The sequence below is a fragment of the Lampetra planeri genome, chromosome 28 (assembly GCF_965212315.1).
Source record: "Lampetra planeri chromosome 28, kcLamPlan1.2.h2, whole genome shotgun sequence".
NCBI lineage: Eukaryota > Metazoa > Chordata > Hyperoartia > Petromyzontiformes > Petromyzontidae > Lampetra > Lampetra planeri.
In genome coordinates, this window is record NC_136134.1 from 677182 (window position 1) to 696683 (window position 19502).

Here is a 19502-nt window from a genome sequence, read left to right on the forward strand (position 1 = left end):
ACGAGGGGTTGGGTGGTCAGCACCACGTCCGGCCGCCTTTGTCTCCCCAGTTGCGATGTTTACATACCGCATCAGCTACTCATGAGGCCGAGTCGAACTAGGGGAGGCCCATCAGGGCATGCACGAACCAACACGCCCGCTGCTCACTCATTCACTCGCACACGTCAGTGATGTCCGGCATGTGATGTCCACACGTCAGTGATGTCCCGCCCACCGACGTGGAACAACTCACTGCTGTCGGCCACTGTTCGGGAGTTGTCACTGCAGTCGTCGACTGAAGTCAAAACAAGTTCTGTAAGGCTCATGAAGCATCACCATTGCGTCTTCATGACAGCCTTCGCTCTGTAGGAATGGCGCACTTACCAAATGCACCTACGGAACTTGTATTTATGTTTTATCAGGAGCGGAAAAGGTTTCCATCCGCGACGACGACTGAAGGCTATAGAGTAGCAATGCAGGAGGGTCCGGTACAGTATTCACGTTCTCATACACCTGTCAACACGTGTCACGGCCCCCGCAGTCTAACCGGGGGCTGTGGTGGTCTCGATGTGATGGGGACCGGCACCCAGCGGTTCGCGAGTTCGCTGCGTGTTGCAAGCGGTTCACGATTGGATTCCAGCGGCCGCCCCGATTAATACTGCGGGTGTGTTAACTCGACGTGTGTACAAAGAAGACAAGGGAGCCGTCTGCTTCGTAGAGTGGACGCGAAAGATGTCGTGGGTTGTCATTCGCAAGAGTTAATGTCTAAAAAGTTGCCAAATTCTAAAATAACATCGACATTTACTCCATTGGGATCACGCAGCAGCGGCAACCATCGCCCGCTGCTCGCCGACTCATGCCCCAGGCCATGCTGGTCTCGAGTTCTCTCACCTGGGTTAAACTAAATAAACGTAGTTCTCTCACCTGGGTTAAACTAAATAAACTTAACGACTGCACGGCAACAACAAAGTAGAGGAGGGAGTGACGAGCGAGTGACAATCGTTACTCCCCGTGGTCGTGCGCCGCGCTGGATGAGGCCACTTGGAAGTGACCTCGATTCACCGAATATCCGCTTCCACGTACAGTAAAGGGCCATCCACTTAGTACGCATGGAGGGGAGGTGGGTGAAGCCTCGATAATAATGTCTACATTGGCCTTCAAATGAGTTAGATAGTCCGGCGGTGGTCTATTTTCTTAAACACGTTAATATTGTTAATCATTGATCGTCTCTGCGTGGATTAAATATCGGCCGTTCTATAGGATTCGGGGAGGGGGGTGCGTCAGGCGAACATACGCAGTGGGGGGGGGGGTATAAAGTCCGCGTGCGTACAGGGAGGGGTCAAGTTGACAGATTTGTTGCGTACCGACTCAATGGATGCCCCCCCCTAGTACCGTCCTCTTCACATGGACGCGACGCTTTGCTCTGCGAGAGTTCGCGAACGCAGCGGTCGTCTCACGACGCGGTGGTGAAAATTCCACACGGAGCCACGACTTGGGCAAGCTTTCATCCAGCAGCGGATCTATAACAAGCCCGCGGCATATTGGCGACGACGATGGTGGTAGTGTACACGATGGTGGAAGTAGTGTACAAGATGGTGGTGGTGGTGTACAAGGTGGTGGTGTACAAGAACAAACCTGGAGGCTGCTTGCCTTGCTTTCACGCCGCCACTGCTACGGCTGTTGATTCACTTCCATGCCTGCTGCTGCGGCCGCAGCCCGACACTGCTGCCACGTGGGGCGTGTGGAGTGGGCTGCTGTTGCTGTTGCTCGAGTCGCGGGCTGCTGTAGCTGCTGCTCGAGTCGCGGGCTGCTGTTGCTGCTGCTCGAGTCGCGGGCTGCTGTAGCTGCTGCTCGAGTCGCGGGCTGCTGTTGCTGCTGCTCGAGTCGCGGGCTGCTGTTGCTGCTGCTCGAGTCGCGGGCTGCTGTTGCTGCTGCTCGAGTCGCGGGCTGCTGTTGCTGCTGCTCGAGTCGCGGGCTGCTGTTGTTTGCTCGCTTTGTGTGATCTCGCTGCCACCACCGCCGCCGCTCTTGTTGTTATCCCACCCCAGGCCCGCCAGCCCACCCACAAACCTTTCCCGCCAGCAACTCCTCGCTTCCCGTAAGCACCCGCGACCCACGTGACCGCTCCGTCGCAGCAAATCGCGGCGCGCGTAGTCCACCACATGGTTTGCGGGGCACGCATAGAGACGAGGCGCGCGTCACTGGTGAGAATCCGCGTGGCTTCCCCACGCTCGGCCGCGTTCTCAGAGCAGGACAGAGGGGGCGACGTGTCACATTGCATCAATGTCGTCGTCGTGATGGGCGGCAGGAAAGTGGTAACACTTGGGACACATATCAAGATCGGTTCGCTTCTTGCGCATGGTTTCATCCTACAGTTCATACAACCCACACAAAAACTGCTTTTTGTTTTTCGTTTGTTGTCCTACCCCCGCGTCTCCGATTAGCTACGTAAGGTGCGAAAGAAGTTCAACATACACAATATCACTGGAATGGGCCAAACATCCCCAATACAGTACTGAAAAATTACTCCATTGGGATTCCACATCACAAATCTTAACCTGTGCGAAAACATGGCAGCACAATCTTGAAAGTCTTGAGATTCGGTGAGGCTTTCCTGGGTAAACAACATAAAATAGCAAATACAAATATTCTAACACTTCACTGCGCCACATCTTTAGGAGGTCGACTTTGTTATTGTTACACAGTACCGTAGTGCCGTCTTCAGTGGCTTGATTATATTCAGTGAATCCATCGATACATCCAACAACATCGTTATAAAACTACACTTTTTAATTTACCAGGTAAGGCCCACTTCGCTATATAGCTATTAAATTTCGATTTAAAGCTTTCGTGACTGCAGGGATTCATCGTCTTGGTTCTTTCGGTAAAGTCAAGTAGAAAGGAAATAATAAAATAAAACAATAAAATACAATTCTCACGACGTTTCGGCCACAACGCAAGCAGCCGTCCTCAGCGTCTTTCCGACAGAGCTGTTTCTTCACCTGAGAACGGCTGCTTGCGTTGTGGCCGAAACGTCGTGAGAATTGTATTTTATTGTTTTATTTTATTATTTCCCTTCTACGTGACTTCACCGAAAGAACCAAGAAGATATATTGCTATTTTTCAGAAGCGACCTGGCCACAGATGATAGCCCAATTAAGTGGCTTATGTGGACATTGATAGCGGCCAAATACTCTAAACCAAGGCTGTAACAATATATATTGGGGGGGACATCCCCCTCAATATTCAAATATGCTCAAAATGTCCCCCCCAATATATTGCTATTAAAAATTATTGCTATGCTATGTAAATAAAAACAACTTGCTAAATCTTGGCCACAATATCTGGACTTGTCTTCATATAAATCAATGCATAAATTTATGTTTATATGATTGTGGTTATGGTTGTACTTTATTAATCCCTAACCTCTGCCATTACATATAATGAAACAAGAAATGGTAAAAAAAAGTAAAAACAGCAATGTAATTCAATACACTATTAGACATTGTCAAAAATAAATAAAAAGTCTATCCCATATGTAATAAAGGTCGTGGAAGCGACTTCTGGAATCCGGTCTTTATTTGTCTTTCTTTACAACACTCCTTCACGCTGCTGACAGACAGCGTGAGAGGGGTAGAGAGAGAGAGACACGCGCGGCCACGTGGCAGCCTGGACCCCCGCTCCGGCGTGGTCTCTACCTCCGTTCGTTCCAGTTCTGACCACGTGTTGTTCGTCTCCACCCCTATTTAATACCCGGGTCACGTGGTACCTTTCCACCAATCCTGGTTAGCCTCTATGGAATCTTCTAGACTCCATCGTAGGCTCCCGGGAACACGCCCCTGACTCGTCTCCCCATTGGCTGTGGCTAAAGCCAGCAGAACCAATCCTCTACTTACAGATGTCACCTTCCCATTACGTCAGGGCCACGCCCCTAGGCTTCCCCCCATTGGCTATGGACCAGGACCGGCAGAGCCAATCATCGTGACGAGTTGTGATCAGTCAGCAACCCTGATATATCCTCACATTACACATGTGCTAGTAATTTTTTTTATATTTTAGGCAGGAAATTAGTTTTCAAATTTAGATAAACGCTTGTTTCTAAATGTGGAGGGAAAATCTGGAAGACCTGGATACAAAACTACGCGACCATGGGGAGAACATGCAAACTCCAAATATACAGCAGGCGTCAGGATTGGGATCGAATGCACGACCTCCTGTATACCAGGCGAGGGTAGTGAATATCTCGCCACCGTGGCGCCCCTTATCACGAGCCACATAACCTTCTCATGATTTGTCCCATCATCATCAGACCCATCATAATGTGTGAATTATTTACGTTCATGGCGGGAGTCGGATCAGATTTGAGCAGCTCATCGCGTGAGTTGCTCACTGCCCACCTCTGTGAAAGGAAATCAATGCTCAGCTGCGGCTCAACTTTAGCACAAGCACTCTGAGCCAGTGGTGGAAATTCGTCATTCCTATGTCGAGGCAAGTCTATTCATAGGACAACTGTATTAACCCAGGAGGGATGATTCTATTCTTGTGTGTGGCAATATGTCCAGGACCTACATTAAATGTCGATGTCTGCTCGCCACGAGAGGGCTTCAGAGAGGGTCTGTGTAGTTATTCATTTTCTTCCTCTTTTGAAGGAGTGCAGGCGACTTACTATATGGCTCATAGTTTGGGTTGCATGGCCAAAGTCGCACTGTGCCTTGTGTCTTTAACTTTCCATTCATGAAAGAGATGTGCGAATCAGCCTGTTGATGTTTTGATGCGGTTGATGATTTCACCAGTGGTGAGTGGGTGGGCGAGTGGGTTGGTGAGTAGGTGCGTGAATGATTAGGTGAGCGAGTTGATGGTTTCACCAGTGTATTCGAGGAGGAATGTCGAAGCCAGGAAGTGGGTGTGAAATGAGGCGTTTATTCTGGATGATCGACATTGTTCCGCTTTGTTTCGCCAGCATTCTTCTGGATCTGGGTAAGATTCCATGATGGTGACAGCAGCGCGATCCCAGAAGGGGGATCAGGGCTTGAGAAGTCGGCGGTAAGGAACATTGCTGAGGTCTTGAATGATGGGTAGGTGGTTATCGTTGGCAAGAACACGTGTCAACTCCCACGCAGTTTGCGTGTCTTTGCAGATATGTGGTGGCAGAAGGTACACCAGAACAGGAAACCAGGGGATTGATTGATGTCAGTTTCAGTGTTCCGGTTATGATATTGCAATTTTCAATTATGCATCTTGCAGTTTTGTGTATGAGGTCCTGGACTGGGCCACTGAGTAGATCAGTGAGAGTAAGGATGGGCTCAGTCAACACCCAACCACCTAGCCAATAATACAAACATAAATTAAACACATTGGCTTTTGCGATTAAAACTATCATGATTGATTTTGCGGACAGATCGCCGCTTGAGCAAAATGCCAATGTGTGTCATACACCCACCTCCACTAGACACAGCTACACAAAGTTGGGACGTGAACAAACGCGACAATGTTTAACGTCGTACCCAAATTGTAAGAACTTGTGATGGGATCGCTCTCCAACACACCGTTGCACTAAAACAATAGCAACCGACGCGTTTGTTAACGTGGCAACTTTGTTTATTTGGCTGTTGGATAGGGGAGGGCGTAGGACACACTTTGACATTTTGCTCACGCGGTGATCTGACCTTTAGAGTCAATAATGAATCGTATATACATGGACAGTACAATCAAAGTGAACAATGTAGGAGCGCGTCACGGAGCAGAGGGCTGAAGGAGTGGCGTGGTGGCTAGGAGATGTTAACTACCTCGCCTGGTGTGGAGGAGGTCGTGGGTTTGTTGTCCACCCTGACGCCTGCTGCTGCTGCTGCTGGATATTTGGAGTTTGCTTCTCTCTCTCTCCGTAGTCGCGTGGATTTTTCTCAGGGTCCTCTGGTTTTCCTCTACATTTAGAATCGACATCACCACGCGTTTAGAGTATTTGGCTGCTGCTGTACATTTCCACGCGATAATAAGCCACTTCGCTGAGCTACCATTTGTGTGATTGGCAGGTCGCTTCTAAAATAAGTAATATTTAAACAGCTTTAATTAAATGCACCCTACTAGTAATGGAAGAACTGCAAGACTCCAGGAAGTGGCCTCGAATCTTGCCATAACGTAAGGGACCGTGGACAATTAGACCCAAGCCGAAACATAACATGTACATTTAAAATATATATTTATGATAGAATATAGTATTGTCATCAGTATGACATAAGTATACCAAGTTTGCCGTCGATACCACATTGGGAAGTGGGTTAAAATTGAGTTACAAGATTTGAGAATACAACAACAGAGTGAGTTAAATAAAAGCGTGTAAAACAGCTACATCGTTCAATGGGCGTTCTTTACCGTGTAAAATAAAAGTGTTGTATTCATGGTTTAAATGACTGCACCGCATAAAAACGTCAGATTAAATGTGGGTGTGCACCTGACCACGTGGGCCTTAGCTGGTTAAAATAAACAATAGTTTAACGAGTTTGTTTAGTTCTAGATTTGAAGCTTTCGTGACTGCAAGGATTCATATTCTTAGGTTTTTTCGGTAAAGTCACGTAGGTAAAACATCAAAATTAATAAAAAATAAAATAAAAAATCACGACATTTTGGAGGCAACACAAGTCTCGTCATCAGGTGGGACCGTCACAGCCGGATTAGCTGCATCAAGTGAGGCAATGATTCAAGATGTAATCCCTTAAAAGCAAGTTGAGGGGGGGAGGAGAGGGGGGGCCTCATCAGAATGTGGTAGCCAATGAATGGAACGTATCAGGAGGGAGGGGGGCGGGGCTCAAAGACGGCACGGAGTGCCACGTACAACGCATCGGGAGGGGGAGGGGGGCGGGGCCAAAAGGATGGACGGCGGCTTGGACGCGGTTTCTGCTGCACACGCCAACGCATTGGCCAGAGAGGGGAGGCCTGATACATGATAGAAAAAGAACGAAAATGCCCATGTTTATACCAATGAAGAGAGTACTGTTAAACATTGGGGATGTTAACACTCGGTAAAGTAAAGTAAAATAGTGCCTGTCAGATAAGATGGTCCAAAAAAGTGTAATTAAGTATTTTTTGCGTGGTTGATAACATCTTTACAATGATTACTAAGTTTGTACCCATCATCACGGTTGAAATTATGTCTGTGTTTGTATATTTGTATGGCTTCGTGTACAAACCTTTGATGGTAGCCGGGAGGTTTGCAGAGAACCTTGGTCTCGGAAAAGACAATTTCATGAGAGCCCACCGAGTTGTAGCAATGATCGGCAGCGGCCGAAGAATCAGTTCTGCCGTGTTTCAGATCTGACTTGTGCTCGCGGACACGATCAGAAACATGACGTTTCGTTTCTCCAATGTAGCAGTCACCACAAATGCAACTCAATTTGTAGACTCCAGGATACTGTAAGTCAGAAACGACATCCTTCACAGATGGAATCAGATCACAGATTTTATGCACTGTACTGAATCGGACTTGGATCTTATGTTTGTTTAGAATTTTGGAGATCTTTTTGGTCACGCCAGCTATGTATGGTAACGTGATAGTTTTGGTCGGAGTTTCATGTGGCTGTTTCTGTGTGGTGGGAGAGACAGCTTGGTGGATAGTACGGTCAGAGTATCCGTTCATCCTGAGGGCCCGATGTACATGTCTTAATTCACCGGTCAGGTGGTGTTGGTCAGAAATGCCATGGGCTCTGTGGTATAGCGTTTTGATGAGAGAATTCTTTTGAGCTGGGTGGTGGTGGGAATCCGGTTTCAAGTAGGAATCTGTGTGGGTGGCTTTCCTGTAGACAGAATGTCCCAAGGATCCGTCAGGCCTCCTCTCAAACAGAATATCCAAGAATGGTAGTTTACCGTCTTTCTCCACTTCCATGGTGAATCTGATGGATGGGTGTCTAGAATTGATGTGGTCCAAGAAGTGGTTCAATGCTGGGAGGCCATGTGGCCAGATGACGAAAGTGTCATCCACATACCTCTTCCACAGGGAAGGACGCAAGGTGGATGTCTGGATGGCGTCTGATTCAAACTTTTCCATGAACATGTTGGCTATAACTGGTGACAAGGGGGAGCCCATAGGGGTACCCTCATTATGTTTGTTGAAGGTGCCATTCCAGGTAAAATAGGTGTTGGTGAGGCAATGCCTAACCAGCGCAGGTACATCAGAATTCAATCCATGTTGGACTAAGTCCTCAATTATTATTAGGGTGTCCGGTACTGGGACTTTGGTAAACAAAGATACTACATCAAAGCTGACGAGGATGTCATCAGGAGATAGTACCATGTCCTTAACCATAGAGACTAATTGGGTTGAGTTGAGTACTGCCAAAGAGGTCTTGCCTGTGAAGGGGAGCAGAGTATCTGATAGAAAACGGGCTAGTTTGTATGTAGGAGAGTTTATCGTCGACACGATGGGTCGTAGCGGTGTGCCTTCCTTATGGATTTTGGGAAGACCATAGAGTCTGGGAGGTCTTGCCGCCGATGGTTTTAGAGAGGGACGTTTGCTTGGTTCGATTAGGGAAGTCGAACTCGTGATGATACTGTTGGTTTTCGTCGTTAGGCTTTTAGTGGGATCGTTTTTAATTTTGGAGTAACTCCCATCATTAAGAAGGTCCAGGATTTTGTTGTTGTATGAATCGTTATCCATGATGACCGTGGCATTGCCCTTGTCTGCCGAGAGGATGACTATATCATCTCTCTTTTTTAGGTCCGCGAGTTCAGAGCGTTCGTTTTTGCTGATGTTACTAGTGGGTTTCTTAGCATTCTTAAGAATAGTAGCTATTTCAGCTCTTGCTACATCCGCATGGATGTGTCCTATGCCTCTGAGGGCTACATCAATCTGAGAAATCATATCATCTACTGGTATATATTTAGGGGTGATGGCGAAATTTAGTCCTTTGGCCAGTACCGTTTTTAGATTGTCAGAAATTGGGATGTTACTCTGATTAATCACGGTCTTGTTAACATCCAGCTTTGCGATGTGTGGCTCTGGTTTCTTCTTAGATAGGAGGTTGAATTTAGAAATCAGGTTAGCTTTGCATTTGGCTGACATTAAGTCAGCAGAAGCAGAAGTCATGTTATCAACGTGGTTCCAATCAGAAGGTGACATTTTTTGTGTTAACATTAAATGTGTTTGTAAGAGAGTCTTGTCTAAATTATCGAGTTCAGATCGGAGTAACCTTATTCTCTCCGAGATTAGTGATAGGCTAGCTTTAAATAAGATCTGTTTAGAGTTCGGTGAGGACACAGCAGCGAATGTGAGTGTGAAAGCGATGGGTATTACCTTGTTATCTCGGCATCTCTTGAGGAAGGCCAGCGTCTCGAGAAGCTGTGACTTCTTGTCTCGTTGTCTGTTAAAAACTCTAACAGATAGGTGGAATTCCTCCCCGTAGAGGGCATTAATTCTAGATTTGAAGCTTTCGTGACTGCAAGGATTCATATTCTTAGGTTTTTTCGGTAAAGTCACGTAGGTAAAACATCAAAATTAATAAAAATGAAATGAAATAAAAAAACACGATGTTTCGGAGGCAACACAAGTCTCTGTCATCAGGTGGGACCGTCACAGCCGGATTAGCTGCATCAAGTGAGGCAATGATTCAAGATGTAATCCCTTAAAAGCAAACATAAGATCCAAGTCCGATTCAGTACAGTGCATAAAATCCGTGATCTGATTCCATCTGTGAAGGATGTCGTTCCTGACTTACAGTATCCTGGAGTCTACAAATTGAGTTGCATTTGTGGTGATTGCTACATTGGTGAAACGAAACGTCATGTTTCTGATCGTGTCCGCGAGCACAAGTCAGATCTGAAACACGGCAGAACTGATTCTTCGGCCGTTGCCGATCATTGCAACAACTCGGTGGGCTCTCATGAAATTGTCTTTTCCGAGACCAAGGTTCTCTGCAAACCTCCCGGCTACCATCAAAGGTTTGTACACGAAGCCATACAAATATACAAACACAGACATAATTTCAACCGTGATGATGGGTACAAACTTAGTAATCATTGGAAAGATGTTATTAACCACGCAAAAAAGACTTAATTACACTTTTTTGGACCATCTTATCTGACAGGCACTATTTTACTTTACTTTACCGAGTGTTAACATCCCCAATGTTTAACAGTACTCTCTTCATTGGTATAAACATGGGCATTTTCGTTCTTTTTTCTATCATGTGTATCAGGCCTCCCCTCCTCCTCTCTGTCCAATGCGTTGGCGTGTGCAGCAGAAACCGCGTCCAAGCCGCCGTCCATCCTTTTGGCCCCGCCCCCCTCCCGATGCGTTGTACGTGGCACTCCGTGCCGTCTTTGAGCCCTGCCCCCCTCCCTCCCGATACGTTCCATTCATTGGCTACCACATTCTGATGAGCCCCCCCCCTCAACTTGCTTTTAAGGGCTTACATCTTGAATCATTGCCTCACTTGATGCAGCTAATCCGGCTGTGACGGTCCCACCTGATGACGGAGACTTGTGTTGCCTCCGAAACGTCGTGATTTTTTATTTTATTTCATTTTTTATTAATTTTGATGTTTTACCTACGTGACTTTACCGAAAAAACCTAAGAATATGAGTTTGTTTAGTTTTGATTTAAAGCTTTCGTGACTGCAGGGATTCATGTGTTTGGTTCTTTCGGTAAAGTCACGTAGAAGGGAGAATTGTTTTATTTTTATTATTTTATTATTTTCCTTCTACGTGACTTTACCGACCGAAAAAACGCAGAATATGAGTTAGTGAGTTTGTTTTGGTTTAACGTGGAGTCGTCGTCTCCATGGCGACCCCGCCCGCTGTGACGGCTGCGGGGGGGGGGGCGACCCGGAAGTGACGAGCCGCGAGGTCGCGACGCTTTGCCAGAGCGCGAAGGTCGCCATGGAGACGCGTGGCGCCGTCTCCATTGCAGCAGCAGCGGCAGCGCGGGGTGGTAACACGGCGCAGCGTGACACCACAACAGTGTGACACAACAACAACAACAACACAGTGTGACACAACAACACAGTGTGACACAACACAGTGTGACACAACAACAACACCACAACAACACAGTGACACAACACAGCGTGACACCACAACAACACAGGGACACAACACAGCGTGACACCACAGCGACACCACAACACAGCGTGACACCACACAGTGTGGTGACACAACAACAACACAGTGTGACACAACAACAACACAGTGTGACACAACAACAACACTGACACAACAACAGGAGGTTTGTTGAGCCTGTGGGTGGCGTCCCGTCGTCCCACGGGATCGTTCCGCTGGCGTAGCCACGAAAGCCTCACCGAGTCTCAAGACGCTTTTATTCAGAGGCGGGTCCTGTCGAATTTTCGCAGGAGGGCGGTGGGGCGATGTGGCCGTGTGGAATCCCAATCAAGTAATTGATTGGGATTCCACATTATTGCGGGTTGTTTAGTTTTGGGAGAAAACCGGAGCACCCGGAAGAAAACTCGTGCAGAACATGGGGAGAAAATACAAAACCACAAAAGCAGATCATTCTCTCTCACCTGATGATGGACGCTTGTGTAGCGACCGAAACGTCGTGTTCATTTTGTTATTTCTTCTACCTACGTGACTTGACCGAAATAACCAGAGAGAATGGATTCCTGCAGGCGCCCGGGTGAAGATCGAACCCAGAATTTCTTGCTGCGAGGCGCAAGTGTTACCACTGTGCACCACTATAGGAGTAGGTGACATAGGCGGGTGGGTGGCGCCACCGAAATTCAGTTCAGAAACTTCCTGCGGTGCCCCCGCTGCTTGAGGATGAGTTGAGTGCACATCGGTGTTGGTGTGTTGTTGTTGTGTCAAGCTCGAGGAGAGATGAAGGCGTATCTGAAGGGAACAAATGGGATGCTGCCTCTCTCGCAGAAGCCCATCAGAGTGGGCAGTGGTACTGACTGCCAGCTCCACATACAGGTACATACCCGAGCTCCGTACACGAATGCTCGACTTCGTTTCAAACTCATTTACCCAGGTATTCATCACGTATTGATCCCTGCAGCCATGTTGAGGACTCGCTCCACCTGGCTCATTCATCTCATCCGCATTGTGTTTAACCATCATACTCCAGGTCAACACTTTTCTTTAGTTTTTCCAAATTTTGAATTTCTTCCCATTGTCTTTTATTCCCAAGCTGTTATAAAATTCCTTAATTCAACTAATGTGTTAACTCCATGGTGGCGAGATGTTAACTTCCTCACCCAGTCTTCTTGGTTCTTTCGGTAAAGTCACGTAGAAGGGAAATAATAAAATAATAAAAATAAAACGTCTTTCCGACAGACCTGTTCTTCACCTGAGGACGGCTGCTTGTGTTGTGGCCGAAACGTCGTGAGAATTATTTTATTATGTTTTATTTTTATTATTTTATTAATTCCCTTCTACGTGACTTTACCGAAAGAACCAAGAAGATGAATCCCTGCAGTCACGAAAGCTTTAAATCGAAATTTTTACTCACCCAGTATTCAGGAGATCGTGGGTGCGATTCCGACCCTACCGCATGTATATTTGGAGTTTGCATGTCTCTGTCCCTATGGTTGCGTGGATTTTTCTCCGGGCCCTCCGGGTTTTCCCTCCACGTTTAGAAAATGCCTTTAGAGTATTTGGCTGCTATACATTTACACATGATTAGCCACTTCATTGAGCTATCATATGTGGCCAGGTCGCTTCTGAAAAATAGATATAAAGCTCAGTGGTCCTCACCGCAAGTGTTGTAGTTAATGCAAATATGATCCCTTGTATAAAGCTGTCAGTTTTGTTGCCAGTTAAAAGGGTGAGAACCTATTACTATATCTTGCTACTGGCAAAGGAGGTCTCATAATGGGCCTCACCTGGTAAAATAAAAGTAGTTTCGTAAAATAAAACTAGTATGTTAAAACTTTGATAGTGTTATTTTTAGACTTAAACTTTTGTGACTGCAGGAATTCATATTCCAAAAATGAAAATGTAATTAAAATAATAAGATACATTAGCGCGTTGCAACTCGTGTTGCTTGCACAGCTCTTTCCCCCGCCCACTCACTTTGGAACCCGTATAAGCAGCTACATTTGTCTCCTCTTTTCTCTCCGCCTGATGAAGACCGCTTGTGTTGCGATCGAAACGTCATGGGTTTTTTGCTTTTATTTTTAAAAATGTATTATTTTTAGTTTATCTTATTATTTTAATTTTATTTTTGGATTTTTTCTATTTACGTGATTTTACCAAAAGAACCAAGAATTTGATAGTGCTGTCCATTGCTGGCCGTTTGACGTTTCGGACCTCTGGGCCTGTGCTAAGCAACTGTGCAAAAACATGATCTATCAGTGCTAACTCCAATGCTCTGCCACCACGAACATGTCTTGCCCAGCTTTATTGGGTTATCTCTCCTCTTCTTGGTTCTTTCGGTAAAGTCATGTGGAAGGGAAGTAATAAAATAATAAAAATAAAACATAATAAAATAATTCTCACGACGTTTCGGTCACAACGCAAGCAGCCGTCCTCAGGTGAAGAACAGGTGTGTCGAGAAGACAGAGTCTGAATGACAACCCCAGGCTTGGAGCATCTCTGTCACTGAGCACGTGTGGATGAATGAATCTCTTAGTCGTAGCTGGACAGTTTGTTGGCGACCAGCTAGATTTGTGTGGATGGCTGTGGCCAGACAAAAGCGTTTCAAACATCAGGGGGCAGCTTAACAAGCGGCTGGTGGACATGAAGCCACGATGCCTGTCCAATGCGGCGAGTGGGGCGGGCGGCGTCTGTCTTTTGTGGCGCAGGGCTGCGGCGACACAGAGGATCGCCATGCTCTGCTGAGGTTCAGCACGGCAGACGGCTGCTTCGTTCTGCAAGACCTCAACTCCGCCAACGGGACGTACGTGAACGGCTGCCGTGTGCAGAACGCCACTGTGCGCCTGGCTCCCGGAGACACCATCCGCTTTGGGGGCTCCCCTCACTCCTACTCTCTGGAGGTCCCTGCAGAGCCACAGGTACCGCTCACTTTCACGTGCTCGTAGCAGACCGAGCCACGCATACGGATAACAGACTCTGAGCGCAAGGCACCACCGACGTGTCACAGGTATGAGTGACAAATAGCGGCGAAGCACGCTGTGTTCTACAGAATTATGCAATGCATACAGGAACACGACGTACGCAATTGTAAAATGTCCACGCCTATGACCAATGCTCACGATATTGTCATGTCTCAGAAGCTAAGCATGGTTGAGCCAAGATATTACTCAGATGGGTGACCACCATGCATAACAGCTATTATAGGATGTATGTATGTTGAACTTCTTCTGCACAGTACATAGCCAACCGTGATAATCAAAGGATGTGGGAGCTTACGTAGTGGGCATTGCGGCAAAATCCATTGTTGTACTGTTCTGTGCTATGAAATATATGCTGCCCACCTTCACCAACATAATCTAACCAGTATGGTGAAGTATAGTCATATAGCCCCATGACCTACACATCGTAGGGAGGTGCTATTCCAGCAGTGGATCAACCAAGGTCTATATATGTGCATATACTTAGATAGGTGTCCTTAAGCCATGCATGTATGCTTTACATGCAAAACTCACACAACCAACACAATCTCTTTCCGTGACACGATTAAAAAATCTACATTAAATCTGAGTGGTTAGTCTTTTAAAATCATTCTACATGCAGGTGGCTAAAGTCAAGGCTTAAATTAAGGAAGGGGTACCTGGAGGTGAGCTTTACTAGGATACCTGTTTGTAGGAGAAGGAATTGGTAAAGTTGGACAAGAGACCAGAGATGGTCACGTTATGGAGGCTGTGTCCTTCAGATGTCAAATGTTGAATGGCTCGGTTAATGAGGTTGGCAATGTTTGCTTTGCCTGTCTGCCAGTCGTCTCTGAGTCTCACCATGTACATGGCAGGGTGTTTTATATGTGAGATGCAACACACCTCATTGGGTGTGGAGGATATAATATAATTATGAGAATGATTAATGATAGAACAAATAAGAACTCTTCACAACGTATATTCTAGTAACTGATGGAATAATGAGTGACGTGTTGTGTGTGTGTTTATTTATTCTCATAAGTGGATGACTAATGTGTCAGGTGGATTCTTGTAAGTGAAGAATGTGCGATGTGCAGAGCTTACTGTCGCCAGGTGTAGTGATGAGTAATGCCGCACGTGTGCAGGTGTGTTGCCCTCCAGTGGGCCACAAGCAAGCCTGGTCTGGGCCCATTACTGTGCTGCAGGAGACTCCAAGTAGTCCTGTGACTCACCCTCCTCTACCAGTACTCGGCAGTCCTGCAGCTAGTATGCACCTACTACCAGCGTCTTAAGCATCGCACACGCACCACCACCTTCTAGGCAGAGTATTCAATCACGCCTTTACTATACTCATTGCTGGCCTGTGGAACACTGAAAAATAAATTGTTACCAGATGTACATTGTAAAATCTCAAAAACTTAACATTTACAGGAGATTAGCTGCTTTCACTTACTATCTTAATGACAATTGTATTGATGGAATTGGGCAGAAGCTGAGCAGAGCAATATGTAAGAGTAATAGTATGCACAATAGTTTTTTTCTAAAGCGCAAAAAGCACGATTATAGCCTTAGGATATTGGTGCTGCCATTATGCCTTGCATGTCACGTGGTATCACCATACTGCGTGTAGGATACACACAGCTATGTTTTAAAATGCACTCTTTTGAGTTGATACTCTCAAACAATGCTTTTTGCATTATATGTTCAGTATGATGATCTCACATGGCACGCTAGGCATGATGGGAAGACTGATGTTACAGTTACAGTTGCTCCTTTTGCTGTCTATAGATCACTTTTTGCATGTATAATTATTACTATCTGTTCCAACCTTGCATGCACTTTTTTGTCTGATAAGTTTGTCATCTTGACAGAGAGTGCTTGAAACGGTTTAAATATCTCTGTGGTTTGTAAACACGGATTCTTTCAGATAGTGCCGACACCAGAAGCAGCCCCTGGTCTCAGTGGAATCGTGGATCAGGAATTCCTCACCCACCACAGAAGCCTCGACCCCACAGTGCAGGCAGCCGGAGGCTAAGCTCCTCCATCCACAGCCCGACGGCTACTGCGCCAGAGGGTGAGTCACACGGAGCCACGGCTGCCAGGAGGATGAATGATAATAAAAGAGTCAGGTCTGGCACCTCATTGGTATGTTGGCAGAAAGCCACGATTTGTAACGTTTTGGTGGAGAAATGAAAAGTTTCAACGTTTCCAAACAACTGCACATCAAAATGGTTCCGTGAAGAAATTTTTTAAACTCACCTTTCCACTGCAGAAGCAGACAGGACAAGACTGAGGCTAGGCCTGGGTTCGTAAGGGTCCGAATTTCCTTTGGTTCATCAGCTGTGTATTTTTCTCTACATTCACATTCAGTCGTTTGCCTGTGCAGACAAGTTCCATGGAATTGGTACGGTCAATTTTGCCTGCTACACTGGGTTTTACATAATTAAGCGTATATATTAGATCCTGTTCTGATGTGTACAACGAAGCACGGAGACACTGTCTGACCCAAACATTGTCTTAACAATTATCTTATTGTTTGACTCATACAGGAATGGGTAAAGGTTGTAAGTTGGTACATTGGGAGTATTTGAAAGTAGATCCATGTTCTTGTAACAATGTCATGTTAACCCTTTCCCGTTCCACGACGTCTGCAAGGTGTAGGGTAGCGTAGCGCCGTTGTTTTTAAAGACATTGTACTCACCGCAGCGAACTTTCGCGACACGATCGCTGGTGTCAAACTGTGCCACACGCTCTCCCGCACGGCATTGTGGCAGCCTTAGTATGTCTTCCGACCTGAAGACGAACGGATAACGTTCTTTTATTTTAGTTTTAGAAATTAATTGAGCAAGCATTAAGATGCTGGCTGTAGCTGCAGTCGGAGTGCATTGCTGCGTATACTTGAGACTTACAGTTGTCTTCTTGGTTCTTTCGGTAAAGTCACGTAGAAGGGAAGTAATAAAATAATAAAAATAAAACATAATAAAACAATTCTCACGACGTTTCGGCCACAACGCAAGCAGCCGTCCTCAGGCGAAGAATGAGAACATTATCAAGCTAGGAGCTTATATAGGTGTAGCGAGGAGGAGCGCCTTAACAAAAGAATGTGCATATGAAGAGGAATTTAGCATACCAATGGACAATGCGTAGGGGGTGGGCGGAGGGGTTTCAAAGTCCCATTATGCCCATGCATTATGCAGGATCAACAGCACCACGGGGGGGCGCAAGGAACAGCGTTAATAAAGGACAGGAATGTTAGTGATATGTAGCTGCATTTACCAAACAACCACGTAGAAAACCGAAGTGAAAACTACATAAAAAAAAAAACTAAAATATAAACTGATACTTACTATACTCTACAATAAGCTGAGTTACTAACAACAAATAATAAAATTACAATTCTACGTCGTAAGAAGTATATAATATACTTCCATCTAAACTTTATTTTCTTAGCATATACAGTACTATATACTGCCATAGATAAACCCAACATTAAATTATATACTGTATTGCTGTAAACCACCCTATACTTTATACATTTTAATATAACACTATGTATTATTCAACTCACCCTAATGTGTATCGAAATGGTTTATTACGTCCTTCCAATGATTGCTAAGCCTGAATCCATCTTCTCGGTTAAAATTGTCTCTGTGTTTGTATATGTGGATCGCCTCATGAACGAATCTCTCATGATAGCCAGATGGCTTGCAGAGAACCTCCGTCTTGGAGAAGTCAATGTCATGTGAGCCCACTGAGTTGTAACAGTGGTCTGCCACGGCTGAGGTGTTTGTCCTACCGTGTTTTAGATCAGCTTTATGTTCACGAATGCGGTCTGAGACGTGTCGTTTGGTTTCCCCAATGTAACTGCTACCACAGAGGCAACTTAGTTTGTAGACGCCAGGGTACTGTATGTCTGGAATCACATCTTTTACAGATGGTACCAGATCACGGATTTTATGTACTGTGTTGAATCGGACCTGGATCTTGTGTTTAATCAGGATTTTGGAGATCTTTTTTGTGACCCCAGCAATGTAGGGTAAGGTGATGGTCTTGACGAAAGCTTTAAATCGAAACTTACAGTTGTGTTCCTACAACTATATTTGCAGACAACTGGAGCCACTGTGACGGATACAGCCGGGTAAACGGCGATCCCGTCGCCATCCAGTGCAGCTCGGAGGCACTTTTTCAACAGAAGGTTGGGGCCATATTTTTTACATTGCTTAATTAAGTATAAGTTTGGTTTACAAACACTGTATAGACAAATTGGATTTTGATTCATATTATGAACCACACCCAGCATACACTATGGATGTTTTCAATTCACCATGTCAGTGGCCACATAGTCCAAAAAAAAACACTCAAAAAAATGTGTATTGGCATCGGTGGATGTCACTGCATGTCGTGTGAAGCTGGCCTGTGTGAGGCACGACACACGCCGCTGACACCATCTACAGCACTGTAGTGGCAAGGCTGTACCGGCCCTAGTGGGGGGCCGGCTGGGATCGCCAATCGAGAATGGATGGCACTGCAGTGCCAGCCTCTGGAGGTTAGGGGGCGATAGTGCCAGGGACGGTGCAGGGGTTCACAGGGGGCCATGGCACTCCGTATGAACCCGGAGGCCTAGTGACCAGAGGTACCGGCTAAGGGGCCCCAAAAGAGGGGGCTGGGGGACCACGGGACCAGGACCAGGTCCCTCTCGAAGGCTCGAGAAGGGAGGCGCGGCTAGGGGCGGAGTAAGCCCTGGGGACTGGCAATAAAAGCCGGATCCCTGAACAGGTCCTGCTGCTGTTGTACACCTGAAGACCTGAAGCCATCACCCTGAAGAGAAGCCCCGAGTTGGGGTCCGGTCTCTGATAGCCTCCCCAGTTGTGTTAGGGCTCGTTAGCCCGGAGGGACTACCTCCTTAGGTTACCTGGTGGAAGGGGCAGATACCCCTTTGTGTTAGGGCTTTTGTTATTGTTATAATAAACGTGTTGCCTCCAGAGAAGTCTCACTACAAATGTAAACAAATCGAGTAAAGTGTGGGAGGATGTACCAAGACAGTACGTGGCTGCATCTACCCTCTGGCACCACAACCCCTTGGGTCCTTCTCGACAGTCGCAGTTGATGTGATACAGCCACGTGGCCACAAGGCAGTGGCCGCCCCCAACCTCCTTCCGCCACCCACGACGAGGTTTTCTAGTTTTCTAGTTCTGAGAGTGGGCAGGCTCAGCCAGGGGAAAGTGAGGAGCCACACGTTAAACCTGCTGTAGTAGGCGTTCCCATATAAACACATTAAATACTGTCAACACTTTAGATGAAATCAACTTTTTTTTAAAAATCCCATTCTTGTACTCTACTTCTATGAACCCACATCAGATAATCTCTAAGACGCACATGGCGTGTCACAGCGCTGATCCTGCAGCAGATTGACAGGGGCTGTACATGTTCGTGCTAGATTAAAAACTCATTTCTTTAAAACTGCTTTTTGTATTTAGTTTATTGTACTCCCCCCACACCTACGATTATCACGGCTGGCTACATACG

General features: G+C 46.3%; 2 protein-coding genes across 8 annotated transcripts in view; one reads left to right on the forward strand and one right to left on the reverse strand.

Moving 5' to 3' along the window:
• TRANK1 (tetratricopeptide repeat and ankyrin repeat containing 1) overlaps nucleotides 1–2050 on the reverse strand; it is a 54982-nt gene extending 52932 nt beyond the window's left edge. For 2 of the 4 annotated variants that reach the window (XM_078607618.1, XM_078607616.1), the window contains exon 1: nucleotides 1615–2050. The gene's annotated coding sequence lies outside the window, so the exon portion shown is untranslated. Of the gene's footprint in view, nucleotides 1–67; nucleotides 209–1614 lie in introns of those variants that run through there. The other 2 variants (XM_078607619.1, XM_078607617.1) reach the window with 2 other exon arrangements.
• Nucleotides 2051–2994: 944 nt separating this feature from the next.
• FHAD1 (forkhead associated phosphopeptide binding domain 1) overlaps nucleotides 2995–19502 on the forward strand; it is a 59585-nt gene continuing 43077 nt past the window's right edge. Inside the window, exons 1-6 of one of the 4 annotated variants that reach the window (XM_078607626.1) lie at nucleotides 2995–5022; nucleotides 11789–11895; nucleotides 13728–13937; nucleotides 15122–15242; nucleotides 15904–16050; nucleotides 18083–18171. In XM_078607626.1, coding sequence (XP_078463752.1) covers nucleotides 11800–11895; nucleotides 13728–13937; nucleotides 15122–15242; nucleotides 15904–16050; nucleotides 18083–18171 — 663 coding nt within the window. In that variant the 5' untranslated portion in view covers nucleotides 2995–5022; nucleotides 11789–11799. Of the gene's footprint in view, nucleotides 5023–10654; nucleotides 10898–11788; nucleotides 11896–13727; nucleotides 15243–15903; nucleotides 16051–18082; nucleotides 18172–19502 lie in introns of those variants that run through there. The other 3 variants (XM_078607628.1, XM_078607625.1, XM_078607627.1) reach the window with 3 other exon arrangements.